The sequence below is a fragment of the Somniosus microcephalus genome, chromosome 9 (genome assembly GCF_052327205.1).
Source record: "Somniosus microcephalus isolate GS21.2 chromosome 9, FLI_Smic_1.0, whole genome shotgun sequence".
NCBI classification, from domain to species: Eukaryota; Metazoa; Chordata; class Chondrichthyes; order Squaliformes; family Somniosidae; genus Somniosus; species Somniosus microcephalus.
Window position 1 is genome coordinate 158827950 of NC_140995.1, and position 19898 is coordinate 158847847.

The following is a 19898-nucleotide window of genomic DNA, read 5'->3' on the forward strand; positions in this document are numbered from 1 at the left end:
CAGGACAAAGCAGCCCACTTGATTGGTACCCCATCCACCACCTTAAACATTCACTCTCTCCACCACCGGCGTATCGTGGCTGCAGTGTGTACCATCTACAAGATGCACTGCAGCAACTCGCCAAGGCTTCTTCGACAGCACCTCCCAAATCCAAAACCTCTACCACCTAGAAGGACAAGACAAGCAGGCACATGGGAACACCACCACCTCCAATTTCCACTCCAAGTCACACATCATCCTGACTTGGAAATATATCTCCATTCCTTCATCGTCGGTGGGTCAAAATCCTGGAACTCCCTCCCTAACAGCACTGTGGGAGTACCTTCACCACACGGACTGCAGCGGTCCAAGAAGGCAGCTCACCACCACCTTCTCAAGGGCAATTAGGGATGGGCAATAAATGCTGGCCTTGTCAGTGATGCCCGCTTCCCATGAATGAATAAAAGAAAAGCAGAGGAGAGCATGACAAGGAAGAATACGAAGCGACCAGAAGTCGAAAAAACAATTGGGAAGGCAAAGAGGAACCATGAAATTAAATTATCAAGGAACATAAAACAAAATTGTAAAATACTCTACAGGCACATAAATAAAAGAAGGAAGGTCGGGATGGGAATAGGGCTACAAAGGGATGGTCAAGATAAAATCACAGGCAGCAATGGTGAAATGGCAGAAATATTAAATAATTATTTTGCTTCAGTATTTATCAGGGAGATGGATCAGGTGGACATGACATCGGAAGATGAGATTAGAAATGATATAACCACATTTAAAATTAAAAGAGGAGAAATATTAAATAAACTAATCTAACTCAAAGAGGATAAAAGCTTTGGTCCAGATGGATTGCATCTGCACATTTTAAAAGAATCTAGGGAAGAGATAGCAGAGGCACTATTACACATATTTAAGGATTAGTTAGATAAAGGTGCAGTGCCATATCACTGGCGGATAGCTAACATTATACCTATATTTAAGCAGGGAGATAGAACATGTCCCGGAAACTATAGACCAGTCAGCTTAACATCAGTAGTAGGAAAAATAATGGAATCCCTACTAAAGAAGAAAATAGTAAAACATAGAGAAACCAAAAATATATAATAATGAATAGTCAACATGGATTTCAAAAGGGAAATTCTTGCTTGACCAACCTCATTGAATTCTTTGCAGAAGCAACAGAAGAGAGTAGACAAGGGTAATCCAGTAGATGTAATATATCTAGATTTCCAAAAGGCCTTCGATAAGGTACCACATAATAAACTATTGAATAAGGTCAGAGCATGCTGAGTAAGGGGACAATTAGCAGAATTCATAACTAGTTGGTTGAAAGACAGAAAGCAAAGAGCGGGGTAAAGGGCAGCTGTTCAAAGTGGCAAAAGGTGGAAAGTGGGGTCCCACAGGAATCCATGCTGGGACCACTGTTATTCACAATTTATATTAATGATTTAGACTTTGGAATCAAAAACACAATTTTTAAATGTGCGGATGACACCAAATTAGGAGGGATAGTCAACACTGAGAAGGACTACAACAAATTACAAGAAGACATTAATAAACTTGAAGAATGGGCATATCATTTGCGAATGAATTTCAATATAGATAAGTGTGAAGTATTACATTTTGGTAAGAAAAATAAGGAGGTCACTTGGAAAATAAGAATCTAAATGGGGTACAGCAGCAAAGGGATCTGTCAGCGACAGTGCTACCAAGCAACACTTACTCACCAATAACCTGCTCACTGATGCCCAGTTTGGGTTCCACCAGATGCCCAGTTTGGGTTCTGGCAAGACCACTCAGCTCCTGACCTCATTATAGCCTTGGTCCAAACATGGACAAAGGAGCTGAATTCCGGAGGTGAGGCGAGAGTGACTGCCCTTGACATCAAGGCAGCATTTGACCGAGTGTGGCATCAAGGAGCCCTAGTAAAACTGAAGTCAATGGGAATCTGGGGGAAAATGCTGCACTGGCTGGAGTCATACCTAACACAAAGGAAGATGGTTGTGGTGGTTGAAGGTCAATCATCACAGCCCTAGGACATCGCTGCAGGAGTTCCTCAGGGCAGTGTCCTAGGCCCAACCATCTTCAGCTGCTTCATCAATGACCTTCCCTCCAACATAAGTTCAGAAATGGAGATGTTCACTGATGACTGCACAGTGTTCAGCGCCATTCACAACTCCTCAGATAATGAAGCAGTCCATGCCCGCATGCAACAAGATCTGGACGATGTTCAGACTTGGGCTGATAAATGGCAGGTTACATTCACGACACAGAAGTGCCAGGCAATGACTATCTCCAACAAGCGAGAGTCTAACCACCTCCCCTTGACTTTCAATGGCATTACAATTGCCAAATCCCCCACCATCAACATCCTGGGGGTCACCATTGACCAGAAACGTAACTGGACCAGCCACATAAATACAGTGGCAACAAGAGCAGGTCAGAGGCTAGGTATTCTGCGGCGAGTGTCTCACCTCCTGTGTAAGGTTCGCAATATTTCAGAAAATTTCTGCAGCCCCCGAAGATTATTTGATTAAAGAAAACCTGGTTGGAATGTACCTTAAAAACCCAGGGCATCAAAAATGGCTGTCAGGCCTCATGGCAGAAGACAAAGACAGCCTGTCTGAACATCTCCCATCACTGGCTGAAGTACTTGAGGTACTTAAAACTGTCAATCAACTGTGGTTTAGGAAGTTCAAATGGAACAAAGGATTATTTGTTTACACGAGCTCTCTACAATGTTGACTCAAGGGCTTAAGCACTTGAAGCTGTCAATCAGTTGCAGTTGGGCGGTGACCACAGGACAATGGATTGTTTACAAAGCACTTGAGTACTGTTGACTGAACACTTAAGGATTTGTTTGTCCAGCACTTGAGGAATCAGTGAGACATTTTAAACTGAGCACAAACCAGTTAAATGAATGGGAAACACATTCAAACCCATTACAGTCAATGGGGACAGATCAGTCCCTTTTGTATAGCCCAGATACATCCAGATTTGAGCGTGAAGATAACGGCTCCCAATGGGGTATAAAGATAGCCCCTCAGGAAGCCACTCGCTCTCTCTCTCTGCTGCCTTGCCTCCGATGCCCTGCCTATAAGAACAGCTCAGCAGCCCGCCCAAAGAAATGGAATACCAGCAGTTACTTTTGAATTACTGGGGTCTCTCTACTTCGGGGCAGTAAAGAATCTAAGACAGACCGCAGGGGCATGGAGCAGGCTTTCACTGGTGAACATAGATTTTCTGGCCCATTACAAGGCAACCTAGATAGGCATAAGGGGTGGGAATTAAGGGAAATTTTGTTAAATTGTTATTTTAGTCAATTTTCCCTCGATGTGTCCATTTCTCCTCCCCGTTAAGTAAAAGTGTGCTGTATTAAGCAAAGGTGTGCTGTATTAAGTAAAGGTGTGCTGTATTAAGCAAAGGTGTGCCGTATTAAGTAAAAGTGTGCTGTATTCATTATTTTCACTGTACAGCGATTTATTCTTTAATTTTCAATAAATACTGGTCTTCTTTGCACCCAACCACGAGTCTCGTTTTGTCTATATCGCTACTGAAATAAGTCCGGCGGTCAGAACCAGAAAAGGGAAGCGATTCAAAACCGCACAGGGCCTGGAGCAGCTCAGATACTTCTGACTGGCCAGACATAAACCCCAGGGGCACACCAAAACACCCCCCTCCCTTTTTCTACACCTGGCTCCCCAAAGCCTTTCCACCATCTATAAGGCACAAGTAAGGAATGTGATGGAATACTCTCCTTTTGGCTGGTTGAGTGCAGCTCCAACAACACTCAAGAAGTTCGACAACATCCGGGACAAAGTAACCCGTTTGATTGGCACCCCCTCCACCACCGGTGTACCATGGCTGCAGTGTGTACCATCTACAAGATGCACTGCAGAAACTCGCCAAGGCTTCTTCGGCAGCACCTCCCAAACCCGCGACCTCTTCCACCTAGAAGGACAAGGGTAGCAGGTGCATGGGAACACCACCACCTCCAAATTCCCCTCCAAGTCACACTCCACCTGTCTTAGAAGTATATCGCCGATCCTTCATCGTCACTGGGTCAAAATCCTGGAACTCCCTACCTAACAGCACTGTGGGAGTACCTTCACCACATGGACTGCAGTGGTTCAAGAAGGCGGCTCACCACCACCTTCTCAAGGGCAACTAGGGATGGGCAATAAATGCTGGCCTTGCCAGCGACGTCCAGATCCCATAAGCAAATTTTAAAAAGTACAAATACACAAATCAGTAAAAGTTGTAATACAGGTCAATAAGGCCATAATAAAAGCAAACCATGCACTTGGGTTTATTTCTAGAGGGATAGAATTGAAAAGTAGAGACGTTATTCTCAAATTGTATCAAACCTTGGTTAGGCCACACTTGGAGTACCGTGTGCAGTTCTGGTCACCATATTATAAAAAGGATATAGAGGCACTGGAGAGGGTGCGCAAATGATTTACAAGGATGTTACCAGAACAACGAGTTTATACCTATCAGAAAAGGATGAATAGGCTGGGTCTGTTTTCTCTTGAAAAGAGAAGGCTGAGGGGCGAGCTAATAGAGGTCTTTAAAATTATGAAAGGTTTTGATAGTGTAGACACACAGAGATTGTTTACACTTGTGGGGATGAGAATAACTAAAGGCCATCACTATAAGATAGTCACCAAGAAATCAAATAGTGAATTCAGAAGAAACTTCTTTACTCAGAGACGAGTGAGAATGTGGAACTCGCTACCATAGGTGTAGTGTATGTGCCTTTAAGTCAGAACTACTTTTACAGCTCCTGTATACTGTAGTACCGGCAGTGACCACACCGGTATATAAGCTTTGCGCATGCCTCTGTACCCCCAGTCTAGAGACTACCCTCCTCCAGTAAAGACCTGTTTATTGTTAATGTACAGCATCCGTGTGATTATTTAATAATAGCATATCCACTGAACCACGGATCCAACAGTGGCGACGAGTGTCGATTCGAATCTACCTGCACCATAAAAAAAATTTAAAAAATAGTCGAGGCCAGGAACACGGGCGTCGACCACAAGCAACCGCCCAGCAGTCAGGCAGAGATTCAACTTCACAGGGGAGGCTGTGGAGAGCTGGGCTTGGTTCCCCAGCCATGAGGAGCAGTAAGAGACCGACGACAGGTCCAGCGCAGACCCTTCCCGAGCAGCGGCGGCTGGAGCCGACCGACGGCGGAGAGAAAGCCGAGCAGCGTCGACTGGGTAAGACAGAGGGTGAAGAGCGCAGGGCGCAGCCGGGGGTTGAACACCGAGCGGCGTCGAGAAAAAGAAAACAAACTGGAGAGAGAGAGGGTAAAGAAACAGCCGGGTTCTAGACTGAGCGGCGTCGAAAAATATAAAAAGAACGCGCAGAGCACAGCCAGGGCTCATGGGCTGAACAGGGTCCGTGGGGCGAAGAAAGGGGAGACGCCATTGAGCCGCAGAGGAGAAGGAAGAGCGCGAGAGGTGCCATTTTTAGAAGCCGCAGCGGAGAAGAAGGGCGAGCGCGGGAAGGAAGGAAAGCGCGGGAGACGCCATTTTGTGCCAGCGGAGAAGAAGGGGAAGCGCGGGAGGCACCATTTGTGACAGTTAACTCACACCCAAGGATGCCGAAGAGTGGCAGTATCTCTACGTTCGACAATGAAGTCGAAGCAGCCGCAAGGAGCGCTGCAGAGATACAACGGAGACCGCAAGAATATGGCACCAATGAAATGTCCTATGGAACAGGGAAGTGCTATCGCTGCAGCAGAACAACACATGACCAGAAAGGTTGTTGGTTCAAGGACCAAGTGTGCAGACAGTGTGGGAAAGCAGGACACATAGCAAGAGTCTGCAGGTCTGGGAAGAAAACCAACAGTAAGAAATCTCCACAGGAGAAGTACAAAAAGGTACACCAGGTGATGGACAGTGGTTCAGACGAACAGAAAAGTGACACAGACTCCAGAAGCAAGGCGCTGGGTTGTCTGAAACTACATAAGGTAACAGAAATGGAGGATCACCAGACTATCTGGGTTACACTCAGGATAGACGGAGTCCAAGTGAAAATGGAATTGGACACAGGGTCAGCTCTAACAGTCATAAATCAAAGAGACTACAAGCGGCTTTTTTCACACATACCCTTGAAAGCTACAGAGATTGTCTTGAAGACGTATACGGGGCAAAAAGTCTACCCCAAAGGGAAAATAAGGGTGAAAGTGACATATAAAGGCCAGGAAATACCTAAAATGGATATATATGTATTGCCAAATGGAGGACCACCACTGCTAGGACGTGAATGGATCCGGAAGGTACAATTAGATTGGCATTCCATACAGGCACTGAAGGTTGAGGCCAAAAAGGATGACGACGTCACACCTGAACGACTGTCAAAAATGCTAACTGACGCAAAAGAAGTGTTCCAGGAGGGACTAGGAACACTACAAGGAATAACAGCAATGATTAAAATAGAGGAAAATGCAAGCCCAAAGTTTCTGAAGGCCAGACCAGTGCCTTATGTGATCAGACCAGCTGTTGAAGCAGAGCTGGAAGGGTTGGAACGTTCAGGAGTACTGTCCAAAGTGGACTGGAGCGAGTGTGCTACTCCCATCATTCCTGTAATGAAGAGGTCGTTGAGTAATACGCCTGGGGAACCAAAGAAGGTCCGCATCTGTGGGGATTTTAAGGTGACAGTGAACCCAGTCCTTCACATGGTGCAATATCCGCTTCCACGAATTGAGGATATTTTTGCCTCGCTATCTGGAGGTAAACGCTTCACCAAAATTGATCTAGCCCAGGCGTACTTGCAAATGGAGGTAGAAGAAGCTTTGAAACATTACCTTACGATCAACACTCATAAAGGTCTCTATCAATACAACCGGCTGGTGTTTGGAGTAGCCTCGGCTCCGGCTATCTGGCAAAGGGCGATGGATCAGGTCCTGCAAGGGATTCCAGGGACCCAGTGTTATTTGGACGACATCTTGTTCACGAGCGAAAATGACGGTGATCACCTCGCCAACTTGGAGAAGGTGCTCACCAGATTAAAGGAGTATGGGCTACGAGCTAATCGCCACAAGTGCGAGTTTTTCCAGAAACAGATCTCGTATTGTGGCCACGTCATCGATGAAGAGGGGTAACATAAGTCCCCTGACAAGATTGAGGCAGTAGTCAAGGCTCCAGCACCGGAAAATGTGTCACAACTGAGGTTGTTTCTCGGGCTGGTAAACTACTACCACAAGTTCTTACCAAATTTGTCTACGGTATTACACCCACTGAACACCCTACTGCAAACAGGGGTACCATGGAAGTGGGATGACGAACGTAGACGAGCTTTCCAGAAGTGTAAAGAATTGATCACATCAAAAGAGGTGTTGGCCCATTTCAACCCAGCACTACCAATTCGTTTGGCATGTGATGCATCACCCTATGTTATTGGAGCGGTGCTGTTGCACAAATTCCCAGACGGGTTGGAGAGGCCAGTAGCCTTTGCGTCTCGGTCACTAACCTCAGTCGAGCGCAACTACGCCCAGATTGACAGGGAGGCCCACAGCCTAGTATGGGGAGTAAAAAAATTCAACCACTATCTGCATGGGCAGAAGTTCACCTTGCTGACTGACCACCAACCACTTGTCTCCATCTTTAATCCTAAGAAGGGCGTTCCAGTGATGACTTCGCAGCGGTTACAAAGATGGTCTCTGTTTCTAGGGGCGAATCAATATGAAATAGAATATAAAGGCACGAAACAGCATGGGAACACTGATGGGCTATCGCGCCGCCACTGCCTACTGTGGAGGAAGCACCAGCCATGGACCCTATCGAGATATTTTATTCGTCAATAATTGAACGATTACCAGTAACAAACGCGGATATAGAGAAGGAGACCCACAATGATCCGACGCTGTCGCAGGTATATGAATTGACGGTGAGGGGATGGCCAACACATGGCGACTCACTGTTGCCAGCATTCCCATCCAGAAGGGAACAGCTGTCTGTATGCCAGGGGACAGTGATGTGTGGATCCAGAGTGGTGATTCCACCCAAGTTAAGGGAGAGAGTGCTAAATGAGCTACATGAAGGTCATCTGGGGGGAGTGAAAATGAAAAGCCTTGCTAGGGCTTATGTGTGGTGGCCAGGAATCGAGCAACAAATCGAAGACCTAACTAAGAGCTGCTTAGGATGCCAGAAGGTCCAAAATGCACCACCACATGCCCCTCTATACCCATGGGAGTGGCCCTCCTCTCCATGGCAACGGGTTCATATTGATTTCGCTGGTCCATTCATGGACTCAATGTTCTTAATAGCAATGGATGCTCATTCAAAGTGGCCTGAGGTGATAAAAATGTCTTCAACCACTACAGAGAAAACGATTGCAGTCCTACGGACCATATTTGCCAGAAACGGTTTGCCAGAGCAGATTTGCTCTGATAATGGACCACAGTTTGTGTCCGACGAGTTCCAAAAATTTATGAAAAGGAATGGGGTAAGGCATTACACATCCGCCCCGTATCATCCAGCCACAAATGGATTGGCTGAGAGGTTCGTACAAACCTTTAAGAAGGCGATAAAGGCCATGTGTGACGATGAAATTCCACTACAGCATAAGATGGACAATTTCTTATTAGCCTACCGAAACGCGACACATGCAGTTACCAACCAGACCCCAGCCATGATGTTCTTTAACCGAAGGTTGAGATCTCATTTGGACTTGCTCAGACCAAATGTGCGAAGAAATGTTCAGGACAAACAATTCCAGCACATCAATGAGAAGCCGACAAGGAGCTTCAATGTAGGGCAACCAGTCTTGGCCCGTGACTATCGAACAGAGAAATGGCAACCCGGAACGATATGTACAAGGCAGGGGCCATTAATGTACACAGTGGATGTCGGGGAGAACATTGTGAGATGCCACGTCGATCAGATCTTAGCGTCACAGGAACGCGTCAACCCCATGTCTCGAGTACCTGGGGATGAACCCGACATACCGGTAGCATCTACTTCAGACCCAGTAGCAGTGGAACCCGATGAACTACCTGATGAAAAGGGGTCCGAATCGCCTCTGCACCAAGAACAAGAACCTCCGGAAAGGCGCTATCCCGAAAGGGTCAGGAAGCCGCCCCAAAGACTGAATCTATAAATGGACTTTTGTTGTTTAATGTACATGTTGAAATGTTAATTGTTATTTGAATATTAGGGGTATTACTAATCTAAAAGGGGAGGAATTGTAGTGTATGTGCCTTTAAGTCAGAACTACTTTTACAGCTCCTGTATACTGTAGTACCGGCAGTGACCACACCGGTATATAAGCTTTGCGCATGCCTCAGTACCCCCAGTCTAGAGGCTACCCTCCTCCAGTAAAGACCTGTTTATTGTTAATGTACAGCATCCATGTGATTATTTAATAATAGGATATCCACTGAACCACGGATCCAACAATAGGGAGCAGTTGAGGCGAATAGTATATGTTAGATCCATGTGTTAATGGAGACACGGAATGCAGGAGTTGATTTAACAAGTGTTTACTGAACAAAGTCTGGAGGTGAACTAACTACACAAGACGCTACACAGGCTTATATAGCCGAGTGGTCACTACTGGTACTACAGTATACAGGGGCTTCAAAAACATAGTTCCTCTTAAAAGTACATACACTACAATTCCTCCCCTTTTAGATAAATAGTACATAACATTTTAAGTAATCATTAAATAATATTTTTACAAGAACAATAATATACACATTTGCTGAAGTTAATCAATTACAAATTCAGTCTCTCTGGAGGCTTCCTGACTCGGTCCGGATAACGCCTCGGTGGTGTAGTAGGTTCTTTTGGCAAGGTCGATTTGGCTTCAATGCCAGTGTCGGGTTCATCTGTGTGGTGATTATTCTTTATGTTTAGTAAGAAGTATTGTGATTGGTTGTTTGTTTCCTGCCTTGGGATATATGCTGTAATCTCATTGGTAGTTGATGTCATGTGATTTGTGGTGGCCATCTTAAATTCAGTTCTCTCCAGCCTTTAGTTGGGACTGGGTGTTGAAGATGTGCTACAGGATTTTTAAGTTAATAAAGCCTAGATTAGAAAGGCAAATCTATTCTTTATTTCAATTTATTAACTTAATGTCAGAATGGAGCGATATCTTCAACCAGAATGATTCAATGCTGACCCTAATTCTGCAGGAGTGGATGATAAATGGAAACACTGGTATTGTACATTTAAAAACTTTTTGGGCGTGTTGGATCAAGAGTCTCTAAATAAGCTGAATATGCTGATCAACTACATTGCTCCGGATGTGTATAAGTATATTTTGGACTGTAAAACTTACGAAGTGGCTATTTCTACATTGGAAAAGATTTTTGTTAAACCAAAGAATGAGGTATTTGCACGTCACCTTCTATCTGCCCGTAGGCAGCAGGTGGGAGAATCTTTGGATACTTATTTACAAGCACTTCGGTGCCTTAGTGTTAATTGTAATTATAAGGCCGTGACGGCTGAAGAATATAAGGAAGAATCGTTACGGGATGCTTTTATTAATGGATTACTGTCTAGATCAATTCGTCAGCGGTTGTTAGAAAATAAGACTTTGGATCTTAAGAGAATTTTGAGCAAGCTTCTACATTGGATGTGGCTCAGAGAAGTTTGGATTCTTATGCTCTTTTTAATCGGCCTGTGACTGTGGTTTCGGCAGTTCCGGATGAAAAGGAATGATGTGGACTTAATGGGAGTGGTTTACTAGATTCTGAAACAGTTTCTACTTCAGCGGCTGTTGCCTCTAGGATTCAGAAGTGTTATTTTTGTGGGAACGTCCGGCACCCTCGTCTGAAGTGTCCTGCTCGGGAGGCTGTGTGTAGTAAATGCGGCAAGAGAGGTCATTACGCACGTGTGTGTAAATCATCAGGTTCAATTATCTCCTCTGTGACTATTCAGCCTTTAGATAGGGCGTTTATTGCATCAATTTCTGCTGCATTTGCTCATGGCCTAAACAAAGCTATAGTTACGGCCCAAGTTAATGGGTTGGAAGTGAAGGCCCTTATAGATACGGGCAGTACCAAGAGTTTTATAAGTCTTCAGTTTGCAAAGGAGAAGCATTTGAAAATTTCGCCTGTTTCCTATCAGGTGTGTATGGCTCAGACGACTCTCACTTCACAAGTAGCTGGTTGTTGCCTTGTGAAATTGATTCTTCTAGGTAATACGTATACTGATATATGCCTATCTGTTTTGCCTAATCTCTGTGCGGATATTTTGATTGGTCATGATGTGCTTCAGTTACACGAGTCTCTCAATCTTTCATTTGGAGGGACTAAGCCACCTTTATCTATTTGTGGATTAACCTCTTTATCCATTTTGCCATTATCACTTTTTTCCAATTTGATGCCGGATTGTAAGCCAATTGCTACCAAGTCAAGAAGGTATAGCAGTCAGTATAGAGAATTTATTAATTCTGAAGTTCAACATCTCTTATTGGAAGGAATCATTGAACCTAGTTGTTCGCCTTGGCGGGCACAGGTAGTTGTCACCACTATCGAGAGACATAAGAAACGAATGGTGATAGACTATTCCCAAACTATTAATAGGTATACTCAATTAGATGCGTACCCTTTGCCTAAGATTGATGAGCTTATCAATAAAGTATCTCAGTATAAGGTTTTTAGCACTATTGACCTAAAGAGTGCTTACCATCAGATTCCTATTGTTAAGAAGGATCAACCATATACGGCATTTGAGGCTGGTGGAAAGCTGTATCAGTTTTGCCGAATACCATTTGGTGTTACTAATGGTGTTGCTTGTTTTCAACGGGCAATGGATGCTTTTATAAGTGATAACTCTCTCTCTGACACCTTTTCATACTTAGATGACATCACGGTGTGTGGCAAATCAAGGGTGGAGCATGATTCTAATTTAGAAAGATTCCTTCAAGCTGCGGAAAAAGTTAGTTTAACTTTCAATAAAGAGAAGTGTACTTTTTCGACCACTGAGGTAAATCTACTGGGGTATATTATCTCGGGAAACAAGATTAAACCAGACCCAGAACGTCTGCGACCATTGATTGATTTACCCTGTCCTACTAATTCTAAGGCTTTGCAACGAGTTGTTGGACTGTTTTCTTACTATTCTAATTGGATTGCAAATTTTTCACAGAAGATCCGGCCTCTTATTCGGGTTACAACATATCCTCTATCATGGGAGGCCAGGACGTGTTTTGATCATTTTAAAAAGGATATCCTTGGAGCAGTTGTGCATTCTATTGATGAGCAGGTTCCTTTTGTGATTGAGACGGACGCTTCTGATTTTGCAATTGGGGCTACTCTGAACCAAAATGGAAGACCTGTGGCCTTTTTCTCACGTACCTTGAACAATAGTGAAAAAAGGCATTCTTCAATAGAGAAAGAGGCGTATGCAATAGTAGAAGCACTGCGTAAATGGAGACATTATTTATCGGGGCGACATTTTACGTTGGTAACTGATCAAAAGTCTGTGTCCTTTATGTTTGATGTCAAACATTTTGGAAAGATTAAGAATGGTAAAATAATGAGGTGGAGGATTGAGTTGGCATGTTACCATTTTGATATAGTTTATCGTCCGGGGAAGGATAATGTTGCTGCTGATGCGCTGTTGAGGGCTTATTGTTCTGTGATTCACGGAGATACGCTTATTAATCTTCACAATGCCTTATGCCATCCTGGGGTTACGAGGATGATACACTTCGTACGCAGTAAGAATTTGCCCTTTTCAGTTGAAGACGTCAAGCGGATGACTTCATCATGTTCTATCTGTGCTCGGTGTAAACCGAATTTCTTTAAGCCTCAACGAGCTCATCTTATAAAGGCTACTTCTCCTTTTGAACGTTTGAGCGTCGATTTCAAGGGGCCTCTTCCTTCAACTACTCAAAACCGATATATATTTACTGTTGTGGATGAGTTTTCAAGGTTCCCTTTTGCTTTTCCTTGCGCAGATGTATCAGCTGCTACAGTTATCAAATATCTGACTCAACTTTTTGTCATCTTTGGGATGCCTGCGTATATCCATTCGGATCAGGGAAGTTCTTTTATGTCTTCCCAGTTGAAGGAATACCTTCAGAGTCAGGGAATTTCTACTAGCAGAACTACCCCGTATAATCCCCAGGGTAATGGACAGTGCGAACGATACAATGGGGTGATCTGGAAGGCAGTTATGTTGGCTTTGACATCCCTGAACCTTAAGAATACACAGTGGGAAATGGTACTGCCTGATGCCCTGCATTCCATTAGATCATTGCTTTCAACGGCTACTAATGTGACCCCCCATGAAAGGCTCTTTAACTATCCGCAGAGATCTACTACGGGATATTCGGTACCTTCATGGCTTACTATGCAGGGACCTGTGCTGCTTCGACGCCATGTTAGATTGTCAAAATATGATCCTTTAGTGGAGGAGGTGGAGCTGTTGGAGGCAAATTCCCAATATGCTCATATTCGATTCCAAGATGGGAAAGAAAGTACCGTTTCAATTAAAGACTTGGCTCCTTGTGGTGGCCAGCCCTCTTCTGAGGATATTAACAATAGTCATGATTCAGATAATGTGGATGCTGTTACAGATACTACGAATATTTCCAATCCGACTGCAGATAATTATACTTCTATTAGTCAGCCCTTGATGGATGTTCATGACCGTCCCAGTTTACCTCCTGATGGGATTTCTAATCCGGAAACCGTTGAAAATTGGGATATGGATAGCCTTCCTGCAGAAGATACTTCTGTGTCTCCTGGTGTGGGAGGGCAAGGAATTTCACCAAGGTTGAGAAGGTCGACACGAACAAGATATCCAGTCGACCGATTGAAAATGGGCTTTTAAATTGGTAGTAATGTTTTAAAATTGTTGAAATATTATATTATATTGTTTTAGTTGAGAGATATTTAATACTTATGTGCAATGTTACTATTTGTTGTTGCTCACTTAGTATTGTGTCATGTTGAATAGTTTTATTTTGTGCATAGTTTTAGCTGTAAATAATTAATTATAAATTGTAAAGGTTATTTAGGTTGGAGTATATTTTAAAAGGAGGGGTGAATGTGGTGATTATTCTTTATGTTTAGTAAGAAGTATTGTGATTGGTTGTTTGTTTCCTGCCTTGGGATATATGCTGTAATCTCATTGGTAGTTCATGTCATGTGATTTGTGGTGGCCATCTTAAATTCAGTTCTCTCCAGCCTTTAGTTGGGACTGGGTGTTGAAGATGTGCTACAGGATTTTTAAGTTAATAAAGCCTAGATTAGAAAGGCAAATCTATTCTTTATTTCAATCTGGTTCCAGTATCACCGGATCGGAGGTAGATACTATGGGTATCTCTGCTTCATCACTAGGCGTATAGAGTTGTGGTGTAGGTTGTCCTTTTTCGGATGACTCTATGATCTGGTCAGCATGGCGCCTTATTATGCTTTCTCCAATGCCCACGGTATACATCAGCGGTCCTAGTCGTGTGCAAATAGTTCCAGGCTGCCATTTCTCGGTACGGTAGTCCCGGGCCAAAACTGGTTGACCTAGCTGGAAGGTTCTAGTTGGCCTTTCATTCATGCTTTGAAATTGTCGGTTCTCTACGTCCCTTCTGACGTTTGGCTTGACCAAATCCAGCCGGCATCTTAGGCTTCTATTGAAAAACATCATGGCGGGGGTTTGGTTTGTAACCACATGTGTTGCATTCCTGTACGCAAACAAGAAGTTATCTACCTTATGTTGTAGATTTATGTCTTCATTACCCATGGCCTTTATGGCCTTCTTGAAGGTCTGGACAAACGTTTCAGCCAATCCATTGGTGGCGGGATGGTATGGGGCAGACGTGTAGTGCTTAACCCCATTGTTTTTTAAGAACTTCCTGAATTCTTCGGATACAAATTGCGGTCCATTATCAGAACAGATCCGTTCAGGCAGCCCATTCCTGGCGAATATGGTCCTTAATACTGTGATGGTTTTTTTCCGTGGTGGTGGAGGACATCTTTATTACCTCCGGCCACTTGGAGTGTGCATCCACCACGATTAAGAACATTGAGTCCATAAATGGACTAGCGAAGTCGATATGTACCCTTTGCCATGGAGATGAGGGCCACTCCCATGGATGTAGAGGGGCTTGTGGTGGGGCGTTTTGGACCTTCTGGCATCATAGACAGCTCTTGGTCATTTCTTCGATGTCTCCATCGATACCTGGCCACCACACAAACGCTCTGGCTAAGTTCTTCATTTTCACTCCACCCAGCTGCCCCTCGTGAAGCTCCTTTAGCACTCTAGCCTTGAGTTTGGGTGGAATCACCACTCTGGATCCACACATCAAGGTTCCTCGGCACACTGACAGCTGTTCTCTTCTTTGCGAGAATGCTAGCAACAGTGGTTCGCCATGTGCTGGCCATCCCTTCACCGTTAAATCGTAGGCTCGTGAGAGAGTCGGGTCATTTCGCGTTCCTTTTCAATGGTAGAATTTGTCACCGGTAGACATTCCACTATGGTCGAGTGGAACATCTCCACTGGGTCCACTGTAGGCGCCTCTTCCACCGTTGGCAATGGTAGGCGCGATAACCCGTCAGCATTCCCATGCTGTTTTGTTCCTTTGTATTCTATGTCATATTGGTGTGCCGCTAGGAAAAGGGACCACCTCTGTAGCCTTTGCGCTGTCATAATGGGAACGCCCTTTTTAGGGTTGAATATGGAGACAAGGGGTTGATGGTCAGTCAACAAGGTAAATTTTTGTCCGTGTAGGTAATGGTTGAATTTCTTCACCCCCCACACCAGGCTGAGTGCCTCCCTGTCGATCTGGGCATAGTTACGCTCAGCTGAGTTCAATGAGCATGACGCAAAAGCTATCGGCCGCTCCGAGCCATCAGGGAATCTATGCGATAATACCGCTCCCACGCCGTAAGGGGATGCATCGCACGCCAGTCTGATTGGCAGTGATGGGTTGTAATGAGCCAACACTTCCCTGGACGTGATCAAGCCTTTGCATTTATGGAAGGCACGTTTACAGTCTTCGCTCCATTTCCAAACTACTCCTGTTTGTAGCAGTGCGTTAAGAGGGTGCAGAACCGTCGACAAGTTTGGTAAAAATTTATGATAGTAATTTACTAATCCCAGGAAAGACCTTAATTGTGAGACATTTTCAGGCGCTGGGGCCTTTACGACCGCTTCAATTTTTTCAGGTGACTTATGCAACCCTTCTTCGTTAATGACATGGCCACAATATGATATTTTTTTCTGGAAAAATTCGCACTTGGGACGATTTGCTCGTAGGCCCCATTCTCTCAGCCTCATGAGCACCTGCTCCAAGTTGGCAAGGTGCTCGTTGTCGTTTTCTCCTGTTACAAGGATGTCGTCTAGGTAGCATTGAGTCCTCGGAATCCCTTGCAGGACTTGCTCCATAGCTCTTTGCCAGATAGCCGGAGCTGATGCCACTCCGAAAACCAGTCGATTGTACTGGTACAGGCCTTTGTGTGTGTTTATCGTGAGATACTTTTTAGAGGCCTCCTCAACCTCCATCTGTAGATATGCCTGTGCTAAGTCAATTTTGGTGAAACGTTTCCCTTCGGATAGTGAGGCAAAAATATCTTCTATCCTCGGAAGAGGATACTGTACCGTGTGAAGAACCGGGTTTACAGTCACCTTGAAGTCCCCACAGATGCGAACTTTTCTCTGTTCTTCAGATTTATCATTATTCAACGTTTTCTTCATGACCGGGACGATGGGTGTTGCCCACTCGCTCCAATCTACCTTGGATAACACGCCTGCTTTTTCCAAATTCTCCAGCTCTGCCTCGACGGCTGGATGAATTGCGTATGGCACCGGCCTTGCCTTAAAAAACTTGGGAATTGCCGCATCTTCCACTTTTATTGAGGCGGTGGCGCCTTTCAGGGTTCCTAGTTCCTGTTGAAACACTTCTTTGGCGTTAGCCAAGATTTCTTTTAATCGTCCAGGTATGTCATCATCGTTTTTTTTCTTACTGGTCACCGTCAGTGTCTGAATGGAGTGCCAGTCTAAACGTATCTTTCTGATCCATTCACGTCCCAACAACAGTGGACCACCATCTTGCAGAATGTATAAATACAACTTCTGTATTTCCTTGCCGTTGTATACAACAGGCACCCTTATTTTCCCTCTGGGGTATACTTTCTGCCCCGTATATGTCTTCAAGATAATGGATGTGTCTTTCAAAGGTATATGCGGAAATAGCCGCTCGTAATCCCGTTGACTCATGACGGTCAGAGCTGATCCTGTATCTAGCTCCATTTTGACTGGGGACCCCGCTATCGTGAGGGTAACCCAAATGGTCTGGTAATCTTCTTTGGCAATTACATTATGTAATTTGAGACAGCTTAGTCTCTTGTTTCCGGAGTCGCTATCACTCTTCTGGTCTTCGGAGCTACTGTCCGTCATGATTTGTACCTTTCTGTACTTTTCCTTATTGACCTTTTTACTGTCAGCGGATTTTTTTCCAGATCTGCATACACGTGCAATGTGTCCCATCTTTCCACATTGCCTGCATGCTTTGCCCTTGAACCAGCAGTCCTTCTGGCCATGGGTGGATCTGCCGCAGCGATAACATCTCTCGAAACCCCGTGTCATTTCATGGGTGCCGAAGTCCTGTGGCTTTTGCTGTATCTCTGCAGCTCCTCTTGCTGCTGCTTCGTATGATACAGCCACACTGAAAGCCTTGTCCAGTGTCAAATCTTTCTCAGAAAGCAGTCTTTTCTGTGTTCCTTCGCTTAGGGGACCGCAGACGAATTTGTCTCGTAGAGAATCTGCCAGTCCTGCCCCGAATTGGCAGTGCTTTGACAGCTTTCATAATTCGGTGAGGTAATCAGCGTTACTTTCATTCTTGTGCTGATTCCTCCTCAAGAATTTGAATCGTTCCGCTATCAGCAGCAGTGTTGGGTTTAAGTGCTCCTGTAAGGTATCAACAATCTCCTTAAAATTCTTGTCCATCGGTTTGGCTGGAGTAATCAAGTTTCGTAACAGCTCATATGTCCTTGCGCCCATCAGATTTAGAAGCACCGATGCCTTTTTATCATCCGCTACTTCATTCGCCTTGCAATATACCTCCACTCTTTCCACATATGTGGTCCAATCTTCTATATCACTATCGAAAGCAATAGTATTGCCAGTCTTCGGCATCTTGAAAATCTAAAATGGTGCTTCCCGCGCTTTTCCTCGGTCCCCAATGGATCAAAATGGCGCCTCCCACGCTTTTCTTTCTTCCCCGCCGAGTTAAGATGGCGCCTCCCGTGCTTTCCTGCCGCTGCTGCTGCTGCCAACGCTGTTCTCCGTGGTTCCCATTGCGACCTGCAGCTTTTCGCGGTATTTCTATTTTTTTTGTTTTGTTTATATATCGCTTAACCGTTCCCATCGTGGAGCGGACCCTCTGGGACTTTCCCCTCCCTCTGCTCGGTCCGAACGCCGACCTGTTTTGCAGCACCGGCCGCGCCCTGAGTGCTCCACCCGCTCTCTCTCTTTGCTTCTGCTTCCCGACTCGCTGCCCAGCCCCATTGCAGAGCCACCCGATCGAGCTCTAGCCCGCCACAGCCCAGGAAGGATCAGTGCACTACCTGCCACCAGCCCGTTTAGCTGGTGAAACCACAGTTTTTTTTTTCTTGCTTCTGGCTTCGACCTTCGTCTGAGGAATCGATCCCCTTGAGGTGCTGCCGAATTGCAGTTAAATTCGTTTCTAACTCGTCGCCACTGTTAGATCCGTGTGTTAATGGAGACACGGAATGCTGGAGTTGATTTAACAAGTGTTTACTGAACAAAGTCTGGAGGTGAACTAACTACACAAGACGCTACACAGGCTTATATAGCCGAGTGGTTACTACTGGTACTACAGTATACAGGGGCTTCAAAAACATAGTTCCTCTTAAAGGTACATACACTACAGTATACATGCATTTAAGGGGAAGCTAGATAGGCATATGAGGGAGAAGGGAATAGAGGGTTACGCTGATAGATTTAGATGAGGAAAGACGGGAGGAGGCTCGAGTGGAGCATAAACGCCAACATGAACTGGTCAGGCCGAATGTCCTGTTCCTGTGCTGTATATAAAAGATTTCAACATGAGTCATAAACTACAGAAGGTTGTTTTTTTTAGTACAATGCGATCCTAAGACGCATGACAAATTTGCTAAGACAATTTGTACTTCCCTCTGGGCTATGCTTGACCTGAATTTCTGGAACTGTGGACAAAAAGCAACTAACGACCCAAACATGATTAATCTTTCTTTTGCCTATTCTATCTAAGTAGAGACACCACAAAAGACAAAAACATACTTCATGCAAAAAGTGCACTTTTAACCCTGTCCACCTACGGAAACTATTTGGGCAGTTAAAATCTCCCAAGGGACTTACTCATTGCGGTTTAGCTGTCTTCTCGCAAGTTTCGATCTTATCCTGCTCTTCTGAACAGCCGAGAGGTACACCTGTCAGAATCCGGTCGGGTCTTTCTTTAAATATGCAGATTTGGCTCCAAGTCATCGGAGCCAAACTGCTATTTTAACCAGAGGCCAGTCATTGTGACCAACCTAGCTGGAAGAGCTGCCGGGGGCAAATGAGGTAAGTGTGTTTCTTTTTTTTAAACTTTCCTTTTGGGGTCAGGAGGAGCAGGTGTGCTCCAAACACTCCATGCACTTACATGAGTATCAGGAACAGTTCCTTCATTCCCCGGAGGCAGACTCCTGCCGCCCGACAGTCTGGTCCCACCCGCTGGCCAGCTGCCCAGTTCCACAAGTTTCAGGTGAAAGACTGAGGAGGCTTCTGCAGATAAGGCTCGGGAGTTTGCCACCCTCCTCTGGTCCCGCACGCATGACTGCTAAATCAGGGCTAAAGTGATTTCTAAATCTTGCTTCTATTTTTAGGTGGAACTTGGCAATAGAGTGATATACTTGGCAGTGTATTATTCATTACAAATTGGATGACTGGGATTATTATTTGCAA

The 19898-nt window shown here is 44.9% G+C and overlaps 1 protein-coding gene across 1 annotated transcript in view; it reads right to left on the reverse strand.

Moving 5' to 3' along the window:
• Positions 1-19622, reverse strand: part of LOC147112793 (glycoprotein endo-alpha-1,2-mannosidase-like) — a 53346-nt gene extending 33724 nt beyond the window's left edge. Inside the window, exon 1 of the mRNA XM_085998222.1 lies at positions 19597-19622. Coding sequence (XP_085854348.1) covers positions 19597-19622 — 26 coding nt within the window. The remainder of the gene's footprint in view (positions 1-19596) is intronic.
• Between the last annotated feature and the right edge of the window lie 276 nt (positions 19623-19898).